Below are 17,985 nucleotides of genomic sequence, written 5' to 3'. Positions count from 1 at the left end.
GTAGTCAGTAAGCCTTCCTGATATACTAACTTCAGTGCATCTTTATCATTGTCCTTCAGATATTCTTCCAAAGCCATTTTTTCTTCTTTAACCATCTGATGTACTTGCAGCATTCCACATTGACCTATTTGCCTTGTTAGATAGAGTCTGTTGTGATTCAGGGTCAGCCTGTGGGTTCAGCAGTTGGGTCGGACGACTCAGAGGAGGAGGAGGGGGGTGTTGAAGAGCTTGCTGAGGGGATTGGACAGCTTGATGAGAGCCCCCAGCAAGGCCCCTCTCATCTGGTCACGATGCAGACCCAGCTGTGTGAGCCTGACAGCGTGGATGAAGATGACCCACAGCTGACCCTGTTCAAGGACGCCCGACGCAGGAGGCAGTCAGTCAGGAGTAAACAGAGGAAGGCAATGGGGCACCTCGGAAGGAGGCACAGAGAGGCCACGCCCTGAACTGTATTTAAGGGGAATGTGTGGGAGGGCTGGTTTGCTGAAGGCAACCGCTTGGATTGTTCCTGCTTCTTAGCTCGTGTTTTATGGTTGGTGTCTTGTCTTGCTCTGTTTTATGTGAATAAATTTGGCAGGCTTTATTCCAGCCTCTTGCCGTTTGTAAAGGGGTTGTCCCTGCTTTTGCTGCAGGGCCGGTAGCAGGCTGGTACAGAACAGAGTCTGTCAATGTCACTGTGTGGATGAAGGGCATGATTCATTGTCATTGTTTTTCTGGTCTCCCTATCCATTGCTTTTAGTTCTGCTTGAGTCCAGTCCACTATTCCAGCTGTGTATCTAATGACTGGAATTGCCCAGGTGTTGATTGCCTTCACGGTATTTCCTCCATTGAGTTTGGACTTTAAGATCTTCTTCACTCTCTTGATGTATTCACCTCTAATCTTTTTCTTGACTTCAGTGTGCTTGATGTTGTCAGCTTGAAGGATACCCAAGTATTTGTAGTAATCTTCCTCATCCAGACTCTTAATTTTATTTTCGTGGGGCATTTTATTCCTTCAGTTTTCACTATTTTTCCTTGTTTGAGAGTAAGTGTGGCACATTTGTCCAAGCCAAATTCCATTGAAATATCTTGGCTATATATACGGACAGTGTTCAGCAGCGATTCTATTTCAGATGATGTTTTTCCATATAGCTTCAGATCATCCATGTAAAGGAGGTGGGATAGTCTGGCAGATGTTTTTGATGTTTGATAGCCATGTCCTGAGTTATTCAGTATTGTTGACAGAGGAAACAGTGCAATAACAAATAGTAGTGGTGATAATTAATCTCCTTGAAATATTCCTCTCTTCATATTAACCTCTACTAGTCTTTCACCATTGACCTGCAACTGTGTCTTCCATTGTACCATTGATCTTTGCACAAATTTTCTGATGTTTTTACTGACTATTATTTCTAGGCACTTGATTATCCAGTCATGTGGCAGAGAGTCAAATGCCTTTTTGTAGTCAATCCATGCCACATTCAGTTTGGTCTTCCTTTTCTTGCAGTTTTCCAAGATCATTTTGTCTATTAGAAGTTGATCTTTTTTTCTTCTGCTATTGGGGCGGTTTCCTTTGTGCTTGGGTGGAAAGAGATTGTTTTCAACTAGATGCTGTTGTACTGCATCAGCTACAACACCAGTTAGCAATTTTAAAGTTGTTGGTAAGCTAGTAATTGGCCTGTAGTTGACTGGTGTTGCTGGATTTTTCATTGTTAGGTAGGTTTTCCCAGTTGTTAGCCACTTTTCAATTTCTCCTCCTTGCAGTATATTGTTGAACTGCTTGGCAATGAGTGGGTATATAACAGTTAGATGTTTCAACCGAAACCTATGTGGTTCATCTTCACCTGGTGCTGACCAATTTTTGATCTTCTTTGCTCTTTTTTCTACTATTTTTGTTGTTATTACTAGTTCTTTCATTTCAACTTCTGTTTTATTTGCATCCACCTCTTTTAACCAAGCCACATCCTTGTTGTGTTTCTTTGGGTTATCCCATATCTGCTTCCAGAACTGTACTGTTTCTTCCTTGTCAGGTACTGACTGATTCATTGCAGTTTGTCCATTGATGGATTGGTAGAAACATTTCTGATTGGATTGAAATTGGAGGTTCTGCCTATACTATGCAATTCGAGCTTTGTATCTACTGATTTTCCTGGCTATAGCTGTTATTTGCTGCTTTATTATTTCCAGAGCTTCCTTGATCTTCCTTGTTTCTAAGTAGTATTTCTTGATTAGGTATTCTTTGGTTTTCTTGTTCTTCAGCTTCTTTTCTTTCATCTGTTCTAGCTTGCTTGCATGTGATCTTAACTTGCTGATTTTTTTTTATTTTTTTTATTTTTATTAAATTTATTATTTAAAAACATTGGACACAGTACCAGCGAGCTGACAAACCTTTTTGTCTACAATGTTTAAATATATATATATACATGTATATATGTACATCAAAAATACACTTAAATACACTTAGATTACAAATCGGTGAAATACCACAATATTTAAAACAGTGAGCTAGTCTGTAAAACCTAATAGAGACCTTTCTTTTTATCCATCCAAAGATACAATTTGTTCCAAATTCTATAATAGTCTGATTGATCTTTATTCTTTAATTCCAAAGTTAATTTGTCCATTTCAGCGCAATCCCAAATTTTCCTAATAACCTCTTTTTGTCCTGGGATCTCATTCTTTTTCCATTTTTGCGCAAATGATATTCTAGCTGCTGTGATAATATGGATCGTTAAGTATAGCACATCTTTAGGATATTTCTCTTTCGTGATTCCCAACAAGAAAAGTTCTGGACTAAACTCCAGATCTTGTTTCAAAATTTCTTTCAGCCAAATCCAAATCATTCTCCAAAATTTTTGTGTTTTACTGCAAGACCACCACGTGTGGAAGTATGTGCCTATCTCTTCAGAACACTTCCAACATTTGGGAGATGCTGTTGTGTACATTTTTGCTAAGCGGGCTGGGGGAAGATGCCATCGGTAAAACATTTTAAATAAATTTTCTTTATACGATGAGGCCAGTGTTATCCTTTTATTCCTATCCCAAATTGTTTGCCAAGTATCTAGGTCGATGTTATGTCCTAAATTGTTAGCCCAGGTCAACATGGGGTCTTTCACTTGCTCTTCAAACAGCTTATATCCCAAAAGTAATTTATAAAAATTCCTTATTTGTTTAGAGTCCGGTCCCAATAATATTTTGTCCAATGCTGTTTCAGAGGTATATATCCCCCATTCATTTTTATCCTTCCTAAATCTCGATTGGATTTGTAAGTAGGCCCACCAATCGAGTTTTATACCTTGTAATTCTAGTTCATTCCTAAGTTTCAATTCCCCCTCCTCATTCAGAATATCCTTGTATGAGATTATGTTACCCAAATCAAACAGATTTGGGTAAACTATCGCTTCAAGGGTGGATAGCCAGACCGGTATTTTGGTGTAATTGTGAGATCTAATTTTTTTCCAAGTATTGAGTAGCGCTTGCCTGATCCGGTGTCTTTGAAAATGCGAGAAAAGACCTTGTTTCTCCGTCCATAGGAAAGCATGCCAGCCATATTGCAAATCGTGACCCTCTAAAGTTAATAGTCTTCTATTTCTCAAGATTACCCATTCTCTAATCCAGCTCAGGGCCGCGGCGTGGTAATATAATTCCCAGTCTGGCAATCCAAAACCCCCATTTTCCTTCGTGTCTTGTAAATATTTCAATTTAATTCTTGGTTTTTTCCCCTGCCAAATAAAATTTAGTGATAATTTATCCAAATTTTGAAAAAATTTAGAGTCGAGTTGAATTGGGATATTCTGAAACAGAAACAGGATTTTAGGCAGAATATTCATCTTAATGACAGCAATTCTTCCCAATAATGAGAGTTTTAGGTTTCCCCATCTTTCCAGGTCACCTTTTATTTGGTTCACTACATTATCATAATTATCCTTTTTGAGTGAAGTGCATCTAGCCGTAATGTTAATCCCTAGATATTTTATTTTCTTGACTATTTCTATATCCGTGATTTCGGCCAGATTACCTTTTTGTTTATTGGTCATATTTTTAACAATCATCTTGGTCTTATTTCTATTTATTCGCAGTCCGGCAACCTCACCATATTTAGATAATTCTTCCAATAGCTTTGGTCCCGTCTGACATGGATCCTCCATAATAAAAACTAGATCGTCCGCGAAAGCTTGCAATTTAAAGGTTTCCTTTTTAATGGTTAATCCTTTTATCTTTGGGTCATTTCTTATAGTTCTCGTTAATACTTCAAGAGTCAATATAAACAGCAACGGTGATAAGGGGCAGCCTTGCCGTGTTCCCTTTTGAATTTGAAACTTGCTAGATGCTTCCCCATTAATAATTATTTTTGCTTCCTGATTGTCATAAATTGCCCTAATTATATTTATAAATTTTTCTCCCATATTCATAAAGCTAAGCTGTTGGCACAAAAAAGACCATTTAATATTGTCAAATGCCTTTTGGGCGTCTAAGAAAAGTAATGCCATCTGTTGTTCGCTATGTAATTCATAGTACTCCAATGTATCTAATATTATTCTAATGTTGTGCTTAGTGTGTCTCTTAGCGAGAAAACCATTTTGATCTGCGTGTATGAAATCATTCAGAAATCGTTTCAATCGTTCCGCTATAATTGATGTAAATATCTTGTAGTCCGAGTTAAGAAGTGATATGGGTCTGTAATTTTGGATTAATGTATGGTCTGTGTTATCTTTCGGAATAAGGGTTATGTTTGCCTCTAGCCAAGATTTAGGCGTCCTTGCGCCATCTAATACTGCGTTAAATACCTCCACTAGGGGTTGAGCTAGGATATTTTGTAATTCTTTATAAATCTCTGATGGAAGACCGTCGGGTCCCGATGCTTTATTATTCTTTTGTGCATTAATAGCTTTTATCACCTCAGATAGTCGAATTTCCTCGTTTAACATATTTCTGGTATCTTCTGTGACCTTAGGTAGTTTGGCTCTTTGAAAATATTCCTCCATTTTCTCCACACTTGCCTGGCTATCTTCTTTATATAAACGTTCATAAAATTCCTGGGCTATAATTTTTTTTTTTCCTCCTGGTGGAATATTCTCCCTTCCTCATCTCGTAGTTCGTGAATCCAGTTTTTCCCCTTTTGTTTTCCCAATTTGTATGCGAGCCACCGGCCCGGTTTATTTGCATTTTCAAAAAAATTTTGTTTCGTGTTTCTCAATTGTTGTGCCAATTTCTCTTTGTCTAGGATGTTAAGTTTGTGTTTAATCAGATCCATAGATTGCTTGATATTCTCTTTTTGTGGATCTTGTTGGAGTGTAACTTCTAAGCTCTTATATTCCTCTTCTAATCTTTCCCGTTGTTGTCTTTTCCCCTTATTTTTATATACCATATATGCCCTCGCTACCCCTCTCATCATTGCCTTAGCTGTATCCCAATTGTTTTGTACTGAGGTGTCTATAGCTTTATTTTCCTTAAAGAAAAAACTTAGTTCTCTCTCCATCTTAGATTTGAATTCGTCTTCTTTTAAAATTGCTCTTTGAAGCGTCCATCTGGATATTTTTTTGGAACCTTTCCAGATAAGTTTAATAGGATTGTGATCTGCCCAAGTACCTGTCGCTATATGTACCTCGTCTATTTCTGAACTAATTTCTTTCGTCATCCATACCATGTCTATTCTAGACCATGAGTTATGTCGGTTGGAGTAATATGTATATTGTCTAGCCTTACGATTTCTTTCCCTCCAGACATCTTGGATATTTAGTTCCTCAGCCAAGTTAAGAAAAGATCTCGGTAGAGTTCTTCTCTTCTTTTTCCTAAGCGTCTTTCCCATATAATCCAAATTTATATCTAGGATAGCATTAAAATCTCCTATTAAACAAATCTCCTCATAATCAATGCTACATATCTTATTGTGAAGTGTTTTGAAAAATTGTTCTTGGTTATGGTTTGGGGCATATATCTCTACCATCATGACCTTCCTGTGATTTATTATAACCTCGACTATCAGTATTCTACCCTCTTTATCGTTATAAATTTGTTTTGCAGTCAATTTTGGGTTTACATATAGTGCCACTCCTCTCTTTTTCTTGTGTCGGTCTAAGGAAACGAATAGGTTCCCTATTCTTGGTTGTACTAACAAATATTTTTGTTGTTCCTTTATATGGACTTCTTGTATTGCCACGATATCCAATTGTTGGTGAATAAGCCTATTAAAAAATTTCCGCCTTTTCACTGGCGAATTCAATCCATTAATATTCACAGACATAATACTACACTCACCTCCCTTCATCTTACTTATTTCTGGTTTTTGTGGATCTCGTGATTCGGGGCTCTCTCTCTTCCTTGTCTCTAGTTCCATGTTTCTCTGTTAACTCACCGGATTTGTTCCTTCTATCCTCTGTAGCTAAGATCTTCCCATCCATTGCCACACGTATTGTATCTCTTTCTCTTACCTCCCTTCCATCTTGATCTTCTAAATCTACTTCCTCTTGGCTATGGAAGTGGCGTTTGTAAAAATCTTCTGCCTTCTCTATCGTGTCCAGTCTATGCCTTCTATCCTGCCACGTAACTAGAATACCCTCTGGAGTTAGCCATCTAAAGTTTACATTTTCTCTTATTAGTTTGGATGTTAAGAATTGATAGCCGCGTCTCAGATCCCTCATCCTTTTAGGTATCTGTTTAAGGATGGTGATTGGTTGGCCCCGAAATTCTAATGGTTCCTCTCTAGATCTATGCAGAAGCTCATCCCGAATTGATTTTTTAACTAACCTTACATGTACTTCTTTTGGGAGGTTGTGCCTTCTCGCATAATTAGTTTGGACCCTGTATGTTTCATCAATTTCCGCCAGCATTTCCTCCTTCCCTACACCGAGTGCCTTTGCCATCAGTTCTGCCATCATGACCAACAGATCTTCCCCTCTTTTTTCTTGAACGTTCTGGAAGCGTAGATAATGAGCAGCCTTTTCTGCTTCCAGAAAAATGACTGTTGTTTCTAATTCCTTATTAGCCTGAAGGAGTGTTTCATTTAAATCATCTACTCTCTTTTCCTCTTTTTCCATTCTAGCTTCCATATCTTGAAGTCTTTGTTCATTTTTGACTAATTGCTGTTGAATCCCTTCAAATTTATCATCTATCGCTTGGATTTTCCCCTTTAATTCACCAGTGTCGTTTCTTATTTGGCCTATTTCTCTCTTCATCTCCTCGTGGTTTTTGGCCATTGCCTCGTGTAGGTTTTGCAAAAGGGCATGTAAATCTTTAAAGGAATTCGAGTTAGATCTTTCCCTTTGCAGCATATCCTCTATAGATTTCTGATTGGAGGGACTTGAGGCCATCCCCTGTCCCTGTGCTGCTGCCTTTTTGCCAGCGCTAGGCTTAGTTGCTCCCGAGATACTTGTCATGTTTCCCCAATTATAACAGCGTTTTATCAATGTATAATACCCTGAGTCTTATATAAACCTTTTAACTCTATGACGAAAGATATATAAAACAGTTACCACCAGATACTTATTACCAACTAAGCAATTTATATAATAGAATTCTATAGTATGAATATAATCAAAGTCACGTTCTTCTTTTCCCCCCCCCCCCGTTTCCGGCGCAGAAATTGGCACCTTTTCCGTCTTCCTCTGCTGTCAAAGACCAGTAGGTGTCCCACTAAACAAACCTCCAGTTACTAAATTGCTATATCAAATGGCCGCCCGTGACAAGTAGAGTAGAATTTCAAAAGTTTCAAAAGTTCACAAATTCAAAATTTACCAGGATAGACCAGACTAGACCAAGCTGATCGCTTTCCACGCCCGACAATCCAGAGTTCAGTCTCTAAGGCTCCAAAGCTCAGACTTTGACCTGTTGTAGCTTTTCTCCAGCTAGAATACAGTCATATAGTCTTCGGCTTTCTGTCCCTTGCTGTTTTTGCCAAACGCCTCCCTCAAGACTTCTATCGCCGCTTATTCCCTCTCCGTGAGGCTCCCACTTCGAACCAGTACCTCTTTCACAAGCGCTTCCTATTTAATATTCGGATACACTCTCCGTCAGCTCCGCTCTACCGTTGTCCCGCTGCTTACGTGCTAGCTCCGTCCCTCTGTCAGAACTTGCTGATTTTGTTTTCTAGTCTAACCTTCCATTTTTGTGGTGCACTGTTTGTTTTTCCTCTTTGTTGATTTTGCATCCCAGGTATTCAGTTATAACTGCAGCTGTGCTGTACATCAGTTGGTTTGTTTCTTGCAGTGAATTGGTGCTTATACTTGATATTGCAGCATTTGCATCTTTTAATGCTTGTGCTAGCTGTTTCTTTGGAACAAGTTTCAATGCAGGCAGCCTTATTCTCTTGTTTTTGTGCTGTTCTAGATGCTCAGTTATTCTTTGTTTCAATTCTTTTATTTCTTTAGTTAGAGGGCTTTGTTCTTCCTGAGGAAGAGGTGCCTGGTTTCTGAATGAGAATAGTTGTATATCTCTGCTGGATTCCTTCACTGCCAACTCCCCCTGGCTTGCCTCTACATTCTGAATTACTTCTGGCAAGGCTTTCATTTCTTTGCCCTGGGTAAACCTTTGCCGTTAGTCCAATTCTGTTTCTTTGAATACTTTATTTTTTATTATAAATCGGCGTTGATCTGCTAGTCTCTGTTCTGTTATTTCTGATTCTGGATGTTGTTCTTTCCAGAACTGGTGCATTCATTTTAGATATCCTCTTCTTGTTGGACTTGATCTGTAATAACAGATCATTATTTCTTTGTTTTCAATCACTGTTTATCTGTGACGGGTAAACACCTTTTCTTCCAGTAGTTCTGCAGCTGCTGGCCCTGGTTGCTCAGCCAACAGTCCTGAGTCCTGTAACCCATTTTTCACCAGATATCCAGGAACTCCATCTAGCATGGACCTTGTATTATTATTATTATTATTATTATTATTATTATTATTATTATTATTATTATTATTATTATTATTAAATTATTATTGTTGTTGCTGTTATATGTTATGGTGCTATTTAACTTTTTATAAAATATAAATTTATAAATCTATACATTTATAAATCTGTAAACTATAAATTTGTAAATCTGTGAATATATTGTTATATGCACATCTATCTTTCTGTCTCTCCATCATACATTCAGAATGATATGGTTCTGTTTATTTAATTTTATATCAAAATAGCATATCATTATGGATGGGTGGAGTCTATCAATAGTTAAAAATAATCATACACATCCTGCAAATTTCAGATGTAGCTCATACCGATTATAGGAAAACAACAATAGAAGAGGACCTTTATGTCCTATATGGGTACTGTTGAGGCACCTCCCTATCTATTCTCAAATAACATTATACATTTAAAAGTGCACATATACTTTAATCTGATCTAGCAGAGTTCTTATGTCCAACTTGTATATAGAGCTATGTAGGAGTCTGTTCTTTGAGCTCAGTGTGATTTAATACCTATTAAGTAATTTATGGAACTTTCACTACAATAGATAGGAGGGAGCCCTGAATTTGGCCATTACATTTTTGTATTCATTACTACAGTATTTGTCAACTTGAGTTTACACACATATTTGTTATTATAAACATTAATTTTTGTGTGATCTTTCTTATAGGTAACATTTTACTATACAATGGGTAGGTATGGCCTCAAAGACCAGCACTTTTGGATGCTGGTTGTCTAGCACAGGGCTTTTCAACCAGTGATACATTAGCATGTGGCACATTAGCACGTGGCAGGTGGTACGCAGCCCTGCCTAGACAAGTGTAGTGGGGGAGGGAAAGAACCAGCGCAGGCAAGGACTTACTGTGTGAGAGAGTCCTCCAGAGCTACAAAGTGGCTGGGGCGAGGCAAAGGCCCCAAGCTCACTTCCGGCTCACCCTCCCCCATGAGAAAGGAGGAGGAGGGGACGGAGACAGGAGAGGCTATAAAAGGAGGCAGTTTGGGTGGAAGAGGGATAGAGAGAAAAAGAAGCAGCCTTGGGAAGTGGTGGAGTCAGCTCTAGCTGCACCGAAGGGAAAGAAGAAGGAGGAGAGGAGAGGAAGGAGAGGAGAGGAGGCCAAGCAGGCCGGCCATGAACCGATCTATAACTTCTGTGGCAGCCACCTGTGCTGGCAGCAACAAACACGCAAGAAATGCAGCGGGGGAGGGGTTGCCCTCCACAAGGAATGAAGAAAGGTAGCAATGAAGAAAGGCAGCATCAACTGGAGGTGAGACATGGAGGGAGGGAGCGAGGGAGATGGAGAGTGGAAGGATTCTTAGGTGCTTTTGTGACTTTGAAGTTCTGGGATTTGTACAATGTGGGCTTTGTGTTCTTAAGGAGTGTTTGGCAATTTCTATTAGGCTGATGGCTGATGTCTCGTGTTGGCTTCTATTGCTCTGCTATTGTTAGCTGTACGTTTTGCTGCAAGGGATTTTGAAGTATTTTTCTTCTGAATGGATTTTGCCTTCAGCATTCCTTTACTTATAAATGGAGCCATTTGGGGAGGCTGCCAGCTAATACTTACTACATTTTTTTTCTTCCTTAAGTACAGGCTGTGCTCCTTAACTTTCCTTTCTAGCCAGTAGTTAATTCTTAAAGAGGAATGCATCTTTTTAAGCTAGTTCACTCAGCAGCTTGTCTTTTCTGTCTCTGGAGGCTTTTCCTTGTTTGATGAATATATGGAAGAGAGAAAATATGTTTTTTTCCCCAAATTCTTCATTCAGAAGGAGGTGGGCATGAGAAAGAGGGAGGCAGGGAGGGAGGGAGGGAAGTCCTGCCTTAGCACTTGGCCACCAGCAGCCCTGCCATTGACTTTGATTGTCAAAAGGTTGCAAAAGGAGATCACATGACCCTGGGACACTGTGACCATCATAAATATGAATCAGTTGCCAAGCATCCAAATATAAATCACATGACCCTGAGCATGCTGCAATGGTCATAAGTGTGAAAAATGGTCATAAGTCATTTTAGTGCAATTGCAACTTTGAACAGGGGTTGGGGTTTTTTTGGTCATCAAGTGTTTGACACCTTGCTAGGTGGTACTCAAATATTGTCATATCCTAAAAGTGGTACAATTGGTGAAAAGGTTGAAAAGCCCTGGTCCAGCTGAAGTCTCACTGACTTTATTATCTTTTTTTTCAGGCAAGCACACTTCATTCCACTAGTAGAAAAAAATGTTGATTTTGCCAGCAGATGGCCCTCACCATTTCACTGCTCCCTACAATTATCTGAGGCCAAACCAGAGTCTGAAAATCAAGGACCATCTTCAGCTTTAGTATGTATTACAAATCCTCTGGAAATTTACTGTAACTGACCAAGCTATAATAAACACTACTCAGTCTAGCTCATGAAAATGAATACCTTGAACTATGTGCGTGCTTGCTACTGAAGGAAGAAAATGCACTGGAGCTTTATCTATGTGTCATAGTATTCATTTCAATCAGTCAGCTTTTACTTTCAAGGTGCTTACTCTAAGGATAAGTGCATTGTTGCATGGCTTATTCCTGCTGTACCATATTAGGAAAAGAAGAAAAAAGAAAACTGGGCAGTGATTTGTAGAGGTAGAAGGAAAGCTAGGAATTATGTCTAATCCAAGAATTTCCAAAGTCTCTTGTAGTAAAAAGAATTCTTCTTGTGTCTTAAAGCTAACATACTGATTGCAGTATAAGCTTTTGAGGCTTTCACTTTATCTCATTATGAAAGTTGGTTTCATTCTTTCCCCTATATTCCTAATTGATTTTTCAAGTAGGGACCTGACTTTCCCATTGTTATGAAATATCCATATACTGGGAATTCCATCCCTACAGTGTAAAATATAGGTGGTTTGGGAAGAAAATCTGGCTCTCAGTTTCAAATATACAACAGAAAAATGGGCCATCAAACAAATCAACCCAGAATTCACACTCAAAGCACAAATGACCAGGATCAAATTATCACACTTCATATACATTGTGGAAAAACCTAGCTCTCTAGAGCATCCTGTGAAGCTGGGAAAGGTGGAAGGAAAGAGAATAAGAGGATGACCAACAGCAAAGTGAATGGACTCAGTTACGCTGAGAATGAATGTGCCACAGGCAGATCTAAAAGGATTGATTTGAGGACAAATTTTCCTGAAGAAAATCTATCATTGTGGTTGCTAAGAGTCAACACAGTCTTGATGGCACATAATGAATACCTGCTGTACCTTTGGGTATAGGCAATTTGTAAAGAAAAATGCATTGAGCAAACAGTTCTCAATTTTGAATATATGCCCGTGTTAGTTGGAAGGGCTTGCAAAGTATAATAGCATAAGTTATTTTTAAAAAAGAGAGCAAGAATGAACTGCTTTGCAGAAGTAATACACATGGTACTGTTTTCTTAACAATAACGTATTGCAAAATAAAAACAAAGGCTGTAACCATTTTAGCAAGACTCATATTAAAAGGTAAAAATCACACCACTAAAATACATGGTACAGTATTATGGTTCATTAAAGAGTCTCCATTCAACAATTAGTGAATGAACATTATTTGAAAAATACTGAGGCTAAAACATATGAAAAAATGTTTTCCCCCATCTAAAACCAGATTCAATAACCATTCATCCTTCTGTTAACATAGTTTGATAATAGGATGCTCACGGTTTACAACATGAGTATTAATTTTCCTGGAAGTTCTAGATTCAGCCTGATTCTTCCTAATCCTAAGGGATTGTAAAATACCTGGTGCATAAGCCATCTTGAATGTCTTCATATGATAAAGGCTAAATGGTGCCTTAGAACATCTGTTCCTGGAGCTCCTCCAGCGGAGATTTCTTTCTATAATAGAAAAGCTTTGTGAAACAGTCTTTGGGAACCATCTATGTGATGTGAACTCCTCTCAGAAGGAGGAGAAAAAAAATCTGCCAGTCTGGCTCTGCAAACCAAATGGGACACTGATACCTATTAAGCAATAGCCACCACAAAGAAAGGACTTTAACCCAATGATTAAGATTGCCATGTTGCACAATGTTTATAGGATAGGATATTTCATATGGGAAAGGTTACTTTATCTTTTGGGGGAGGTCCCAAAAAAGTGGAAAATTAGTTATTTTTCTATTGCCAAGACAAAGCAGTTAACAAGACTTTAACAAACCACTCCACTGCAGAATAAAGGTCCCTTTATGAAAATTATGGACTATACCACATTGGTCTGGTGCAGGTTGGTAGATACATTTTTATTTTTACTTTCTTGTCTACAGCTATGTGGAAATGAATTGCACAAATTCCATCCCTAAGGTGGTCTAGAACCTGGTCTTCTTGCTCTAATCCAGTACCTTAACCATTACACCACACTGGCTCTGAATTTTATATATATGTCGTATTCTATCTTGAATATATCTTTTTGATTTATTCTATTAATGTAATATAATGAATATATTCTAACAAGTATACTCAATATATTTAACAGGACCAAAAGGAACTTTTTTAAATGTTGAAAGAAATATGGGGGATAAAATATTTATTTCAGTATTGATCTAAGATCTGCTTCCAAACGTATTTGGTTCTCTTTAATTGGTATTTTGAGATTTGTAAGAGTGTTGCTTTAGTATGCTTTATATAGTTTAATCAAATATTAGAAGAGGAATTTTCGTAAGGGCTTTACTTTCTTTGAAATGCATGTCCTATACATTGCCATCAGGTCAAAAACATTCTAAGAGATCACATGAAAATTCATATGCCCTGATAGAAAACGCATAAAATTAGATTGAATCTTCACCTAGAAGATGACATAAAATGAATTTCCAAATATCTGTGCTCTGGGCTACAATCATTCTCTGCAATGTCTGAAGGCCCTCCATAAAGTTGCACTCTGTGCTCCTAAAAGATTGTCTCCCAAATCGGAAGAGGCCTTTTTACAATAGCCTTAATACAGCAGGAAAAGCTGCAGAGAAAATCAAAAAGGCAAGCCTCAGTAAAGCATGCAAGCACCACACACACACACACACACACACACACACATTTTTCAAAATAATATTGTAGTCCTTATTTGATCTTAATCTTATCTGATGCAAAAGAACCCTGTTATTCTATAAGAATATATTTGTTCATTATTTTGTTTCTAAGTGATCTCAAAAGAAACTTGTGCAAATTAATGGTAACTTTTAAAACATTACCCATAGTATTTATCTTAAGGGATTTCAAGATATTTATTTATAAACTTTGATGTCTTGGTTTAATTCAGATCTAATATTCCCAGCCACTGCATTTAGAACAATCTTCCCCAAACTGTGAAGCTCTGTTCATAGCTCTGCTGGAAATTAATTCCAGTCCCAAAAGTTTTAGTTAAGCACTTCTGTGAGGCACCAGTTTAAGAAAGATTGATTTACAAATGGAAGCATTCCTTTCCCTCCTTTCCTTACTGTCTTCTCATAGTGTTTATTAATATTACATTAATTTAAATTAGAATCCCATTTTGAATCCTGTTTAAGAGAGAATTGTGGCTAGAGATAAAGGCCATGGTCAATGAAAAATTATGTTACCTACAATTAAGACCAGTAGCCAGGCAGTGGTAGAATGAGTCTGTCTAGGCCCACAGTCTGCATTCTCATAATTACATATATTGTTCAGATTTGGAAGAAAAATACAAAACAAATTTTAACCTAACTGCATTTCTCATGAGCTTATTTGTATCTTATATGAAATAATTAAATCCTTCCCAAATCTTGAGTTAAAGAAAAGGAAGTTTGTACTTTAGTCATTTATCCTTTTTGGAATACCATTTTATCCAGTAAGCCACTGTGTGATCTGTATCTATCTATCTGCATAAACGTACTGCATAAAACACAGTAAGGAAAAACTATTAGTAATTATTACTAATTGAAGCTCTTTTTCTTTAAAGAACTTCCCTCAATACTCAAGGCCCTGTTTATTATTGGTATTAACACTGATACAATTACTTTTCAATCATTATGTGTTCTACTTCCTGTTTCTAGTAGAAATGATCTATTCATTAAAAGAATTACCCATAAAGCAATAATAATTATTTCTTATTGATTCAGATCACTTCACTGTGTGATAGTGAATTAATAAAAGTAAGACATTCCATTATATATTTGTAGCAACCTTATTACATAAAATCTCTGTAATTTAATTTTTTGACTCTTATACTGTACTTTGATAGCATGGATTTCTTTTCAGCTATAGTCCCAGGCAGGCATTTATTTGCCTGCAGAAGAAATACAGATAATATTTAAGCCAATTTACCCCAAATATTCCTAAGTCCTTGATGTTCCACATGTACATCTGAAAGAGGTTCTGTACACAGATACAGTTGAGAATGCCTTAGGCAGGTTTCTGCTCTCTGGAAGTCCTCAAGTGTCTTTAGTGACATTCATTTACAGATTTTTTTTTTAAAAAAAACATGCCTTTATACTGAATTCATGAATATTCAAAAGAGGGACTTGGGACCAGAGTTTTGTAGCATGCCTAACATAGTTAAGTTTATCTGTATGCAAATGAATTTTGGTACTGCACTTTCCTACCCAGTGTAATCACATGCATGTCTGCTCAGAAGAAAACTTCATTGCAATTGATTGGCTTTATGCTATAGCTAAGAACGCATCACCCCAAATTATTGAAAAATAGCTGAATTATCCTATTTGTATAGATAATCTTCGATAAATGATTAAAGACATTCCTCCTTTTCATACAATCTAAATTAACAGAATATAAAATATCCGTTTCTGTTTTGCAAAAAGCTTCATTATCCTCTTCCCCCCCCCCCAGAATTTGGAGAAGGAAGTAAATGAATTTTGCTTTTATTTTAATAAAGTATCTTTGCCTTTTTCTAGTTCTTACCTAGTATAATTCTACAAAAACAAAAATCAGACAACTTTCATACCTGGCTCCTAAGAGGAATCCGACTGAGGAGTGCTGAAACTTTTCTTATATTTTTATTGGTTAGAAAGGTGTATCTACCCAATCAAAAACGTGTTCCCTGGAAATGGGAACAAAATATTTTTTAGATAGCTCATTAATTTTTGCATGTATGTTAATTTTCATGGCATTATCTCATGATCTAGTTATTGTAGGGTTTGTTAAGTTAAATAGTCAGAAACTAGTGTTTGCACAGTTTGAAAACACTAGTTATCTTTAGAATCCATAATAACATTAAAACATTTTTTAAAATCCCCTGGCTTAATGGCAGTGGTAATATATTAGCTTAATAACTAATGAATGCCTCTTTATTTGTCACTGAGTGTATACATAAAGGTTTTAAAATGGGGTTTCTACGTATATCAGTCTCCATCATTTTTGTAAGTCAGCTAAAGTACACAACATCCAAGTCTCAAAGAACCAAAGTATATTTAATTTGTTCCTTTTCAACACAAAGCTGTCTATTCAAATTTTCCAAAGGGAAGTTTCATATTGTAATGCCAAGTGTACCTGCAGACATGTGAACATATACTTATGAGAAGCAAACCATTGCTATACAGAAGACAACTGTAGCAAACAGTTGTCTGTGTAAATAATGAATATCGATATGTCCTTATGTAATCATTTGCTTCCACATATCTTTGGTTACTGTTCTGGAATGGATAACTATAGGCATCAGCATAGACACCCGTTTCTGCAGGAATGTTTGGCACACCTAGCTAGCTGCTCATCACTAAGCTATTCACTCTGAAAGCTGATCCAGTAGCTGAGTCAAGAGCTATTTCTAAAACAGTAGTCTCAGGTTATTATTAAGAGAACACAGTGATAATGGTTGTCAGCATGGAGCAGAGAGATTAGGCACAAAGACTTCTATTAATCTTAGTGAAAGGTACACTGTTAAATCTCACCGTTCCATACTGGAAGATTAACACAAAATGCATATGGAGTGTTTTTTTTTATTAAGATACTGTTCATTACCACTTTCTTCTTCCTCCTCTTCCTCTTCTTCTTCTTCTTCCTCTTCTTCCTCCTCAACTTCCTCTGCTTCTTCCTCCTCCTCCTCTTCCTCCTCCTCCTCTTCTTCTTCCCTATCTACTTCTTCATCCTCCTCTTCCTCATCACCTTGTTCTTCATTATCATCAGAATAGTCCTCTTCTTCCTCCTCCTCCTCTTCCTCCTCCTCCTCTTTATCATCCATTTCTTCAGTTCCATCTGTTTCATAACATTCATCTACTGAAGAGTTGTCTGTTTTAACCACAAATGGTTTTCTTTTTGGAGCTGGTTCTTGGGGCTGCTTTTCTTGGGTTTTTCTTTTTTTTGCCAAGGGACAGCCATAAACACTGTTCAGAAAGAATTAATACATGCGTTATTATACTCTCTACCAGATCACCAGTCAAAAGGGGTGAAATACTTTGCTGCAATTTACTGCTTTCTTTGAAATATATACTTCCCTCCATAAAAACTGTAGGAGAGATGAAAATATTTGGCAATGTACCAGAAATTAACATTGAACAGCAGTTATGGAAATTCTTATTAACCTTTTGCCTTATTGCCCTTTTAATTAGAATCAATGCAAAATGTTTTACAGAATAGATTATCATTATCCAGTGGGGCTTCCTGGTGTTCTCAATCATTAATTAGTATTATGATTTCCAATATGGGTTCTCTCAAATGTACAAATCTGGTGACCTGATCTAAAACAGGAAGTTGCAAATCACTGAAAGAGAAGCACACTATAACACTGTAACCACCAAACCAAACTTAAAGTTTCTGCATAAAGATTGTATGTGGTTCAGTATAACTTTTCAGTAAACCAAGACACCAAATTTCTGTCCAATTTACCCAGTCAGGCAGAGATTTCAAAGAACCATCTCTTATTTAGTCACCTAATTACATATTACTCCTGAACTATAAATAGTAGCACAATCCTATATAAGAGATACTGTTAAGTAGCATGCTCAGAAATAAGCTCCACTGAGATTAATGAGACTTATTTCCATGCGTGCAAGATTGCAGACTTTGTCATCTTTCTGCTAGCTGGATGATAAAGAGGCTTTTTTAAAAAAATAACAACAGGTGTGCATAGGCTGTAGAGAAATGATTTCAGCAACAAACTAAAGGTTTCGTGCTTAACAACAATAGATAACTTGATAAAAATGTGGGTTTTTTACGTAA

The 17,985-nt window shown here is 37.2% G+C and overlaps 1 protein-coding gene across 2 annotated transcripts in view; it reads right to left on the bottom strand.

Moving 5' to 3' along the window:
* MYT1L (myelin transcription factor 1 like) overlaps positions 1 to 17,985 on the bottom strand; it is a gene marked incomplete at both ends in the record, with an annotated part of 134,876 nt that overhangs the window by 86,098 nt on the left and 30,793 nt on the right. For both annotated transcript variants that reach the window (XM_083353646.1, XM_083353647.1), the window contains one exon: positions 16,789 to 17,150. In XM_083353646.1, the coding sequence (XP_083209772.1) occupies positions 16,789 to 17,150 (362 nt within the window). The remainder of the gene's footprint in view (positions 1 to 16,788; positions 17,151 to 17,985) is intronic.

This window comes from Vipera ursinii (assembly GCF_947247035.1).
Source record: "Vipera ursinii genome assembly, chromosome: 1".
NCBI classification, from domain to species: domain Eukaryota; kingdom Metazoa; phylum Chordata; class Lepidosauria; order Squamata; family Viperidae; genus Vipera; species Vipera ursinii.
This window is presented reverse-complemented; position numbering and strand designations above follow the sequence as displayed.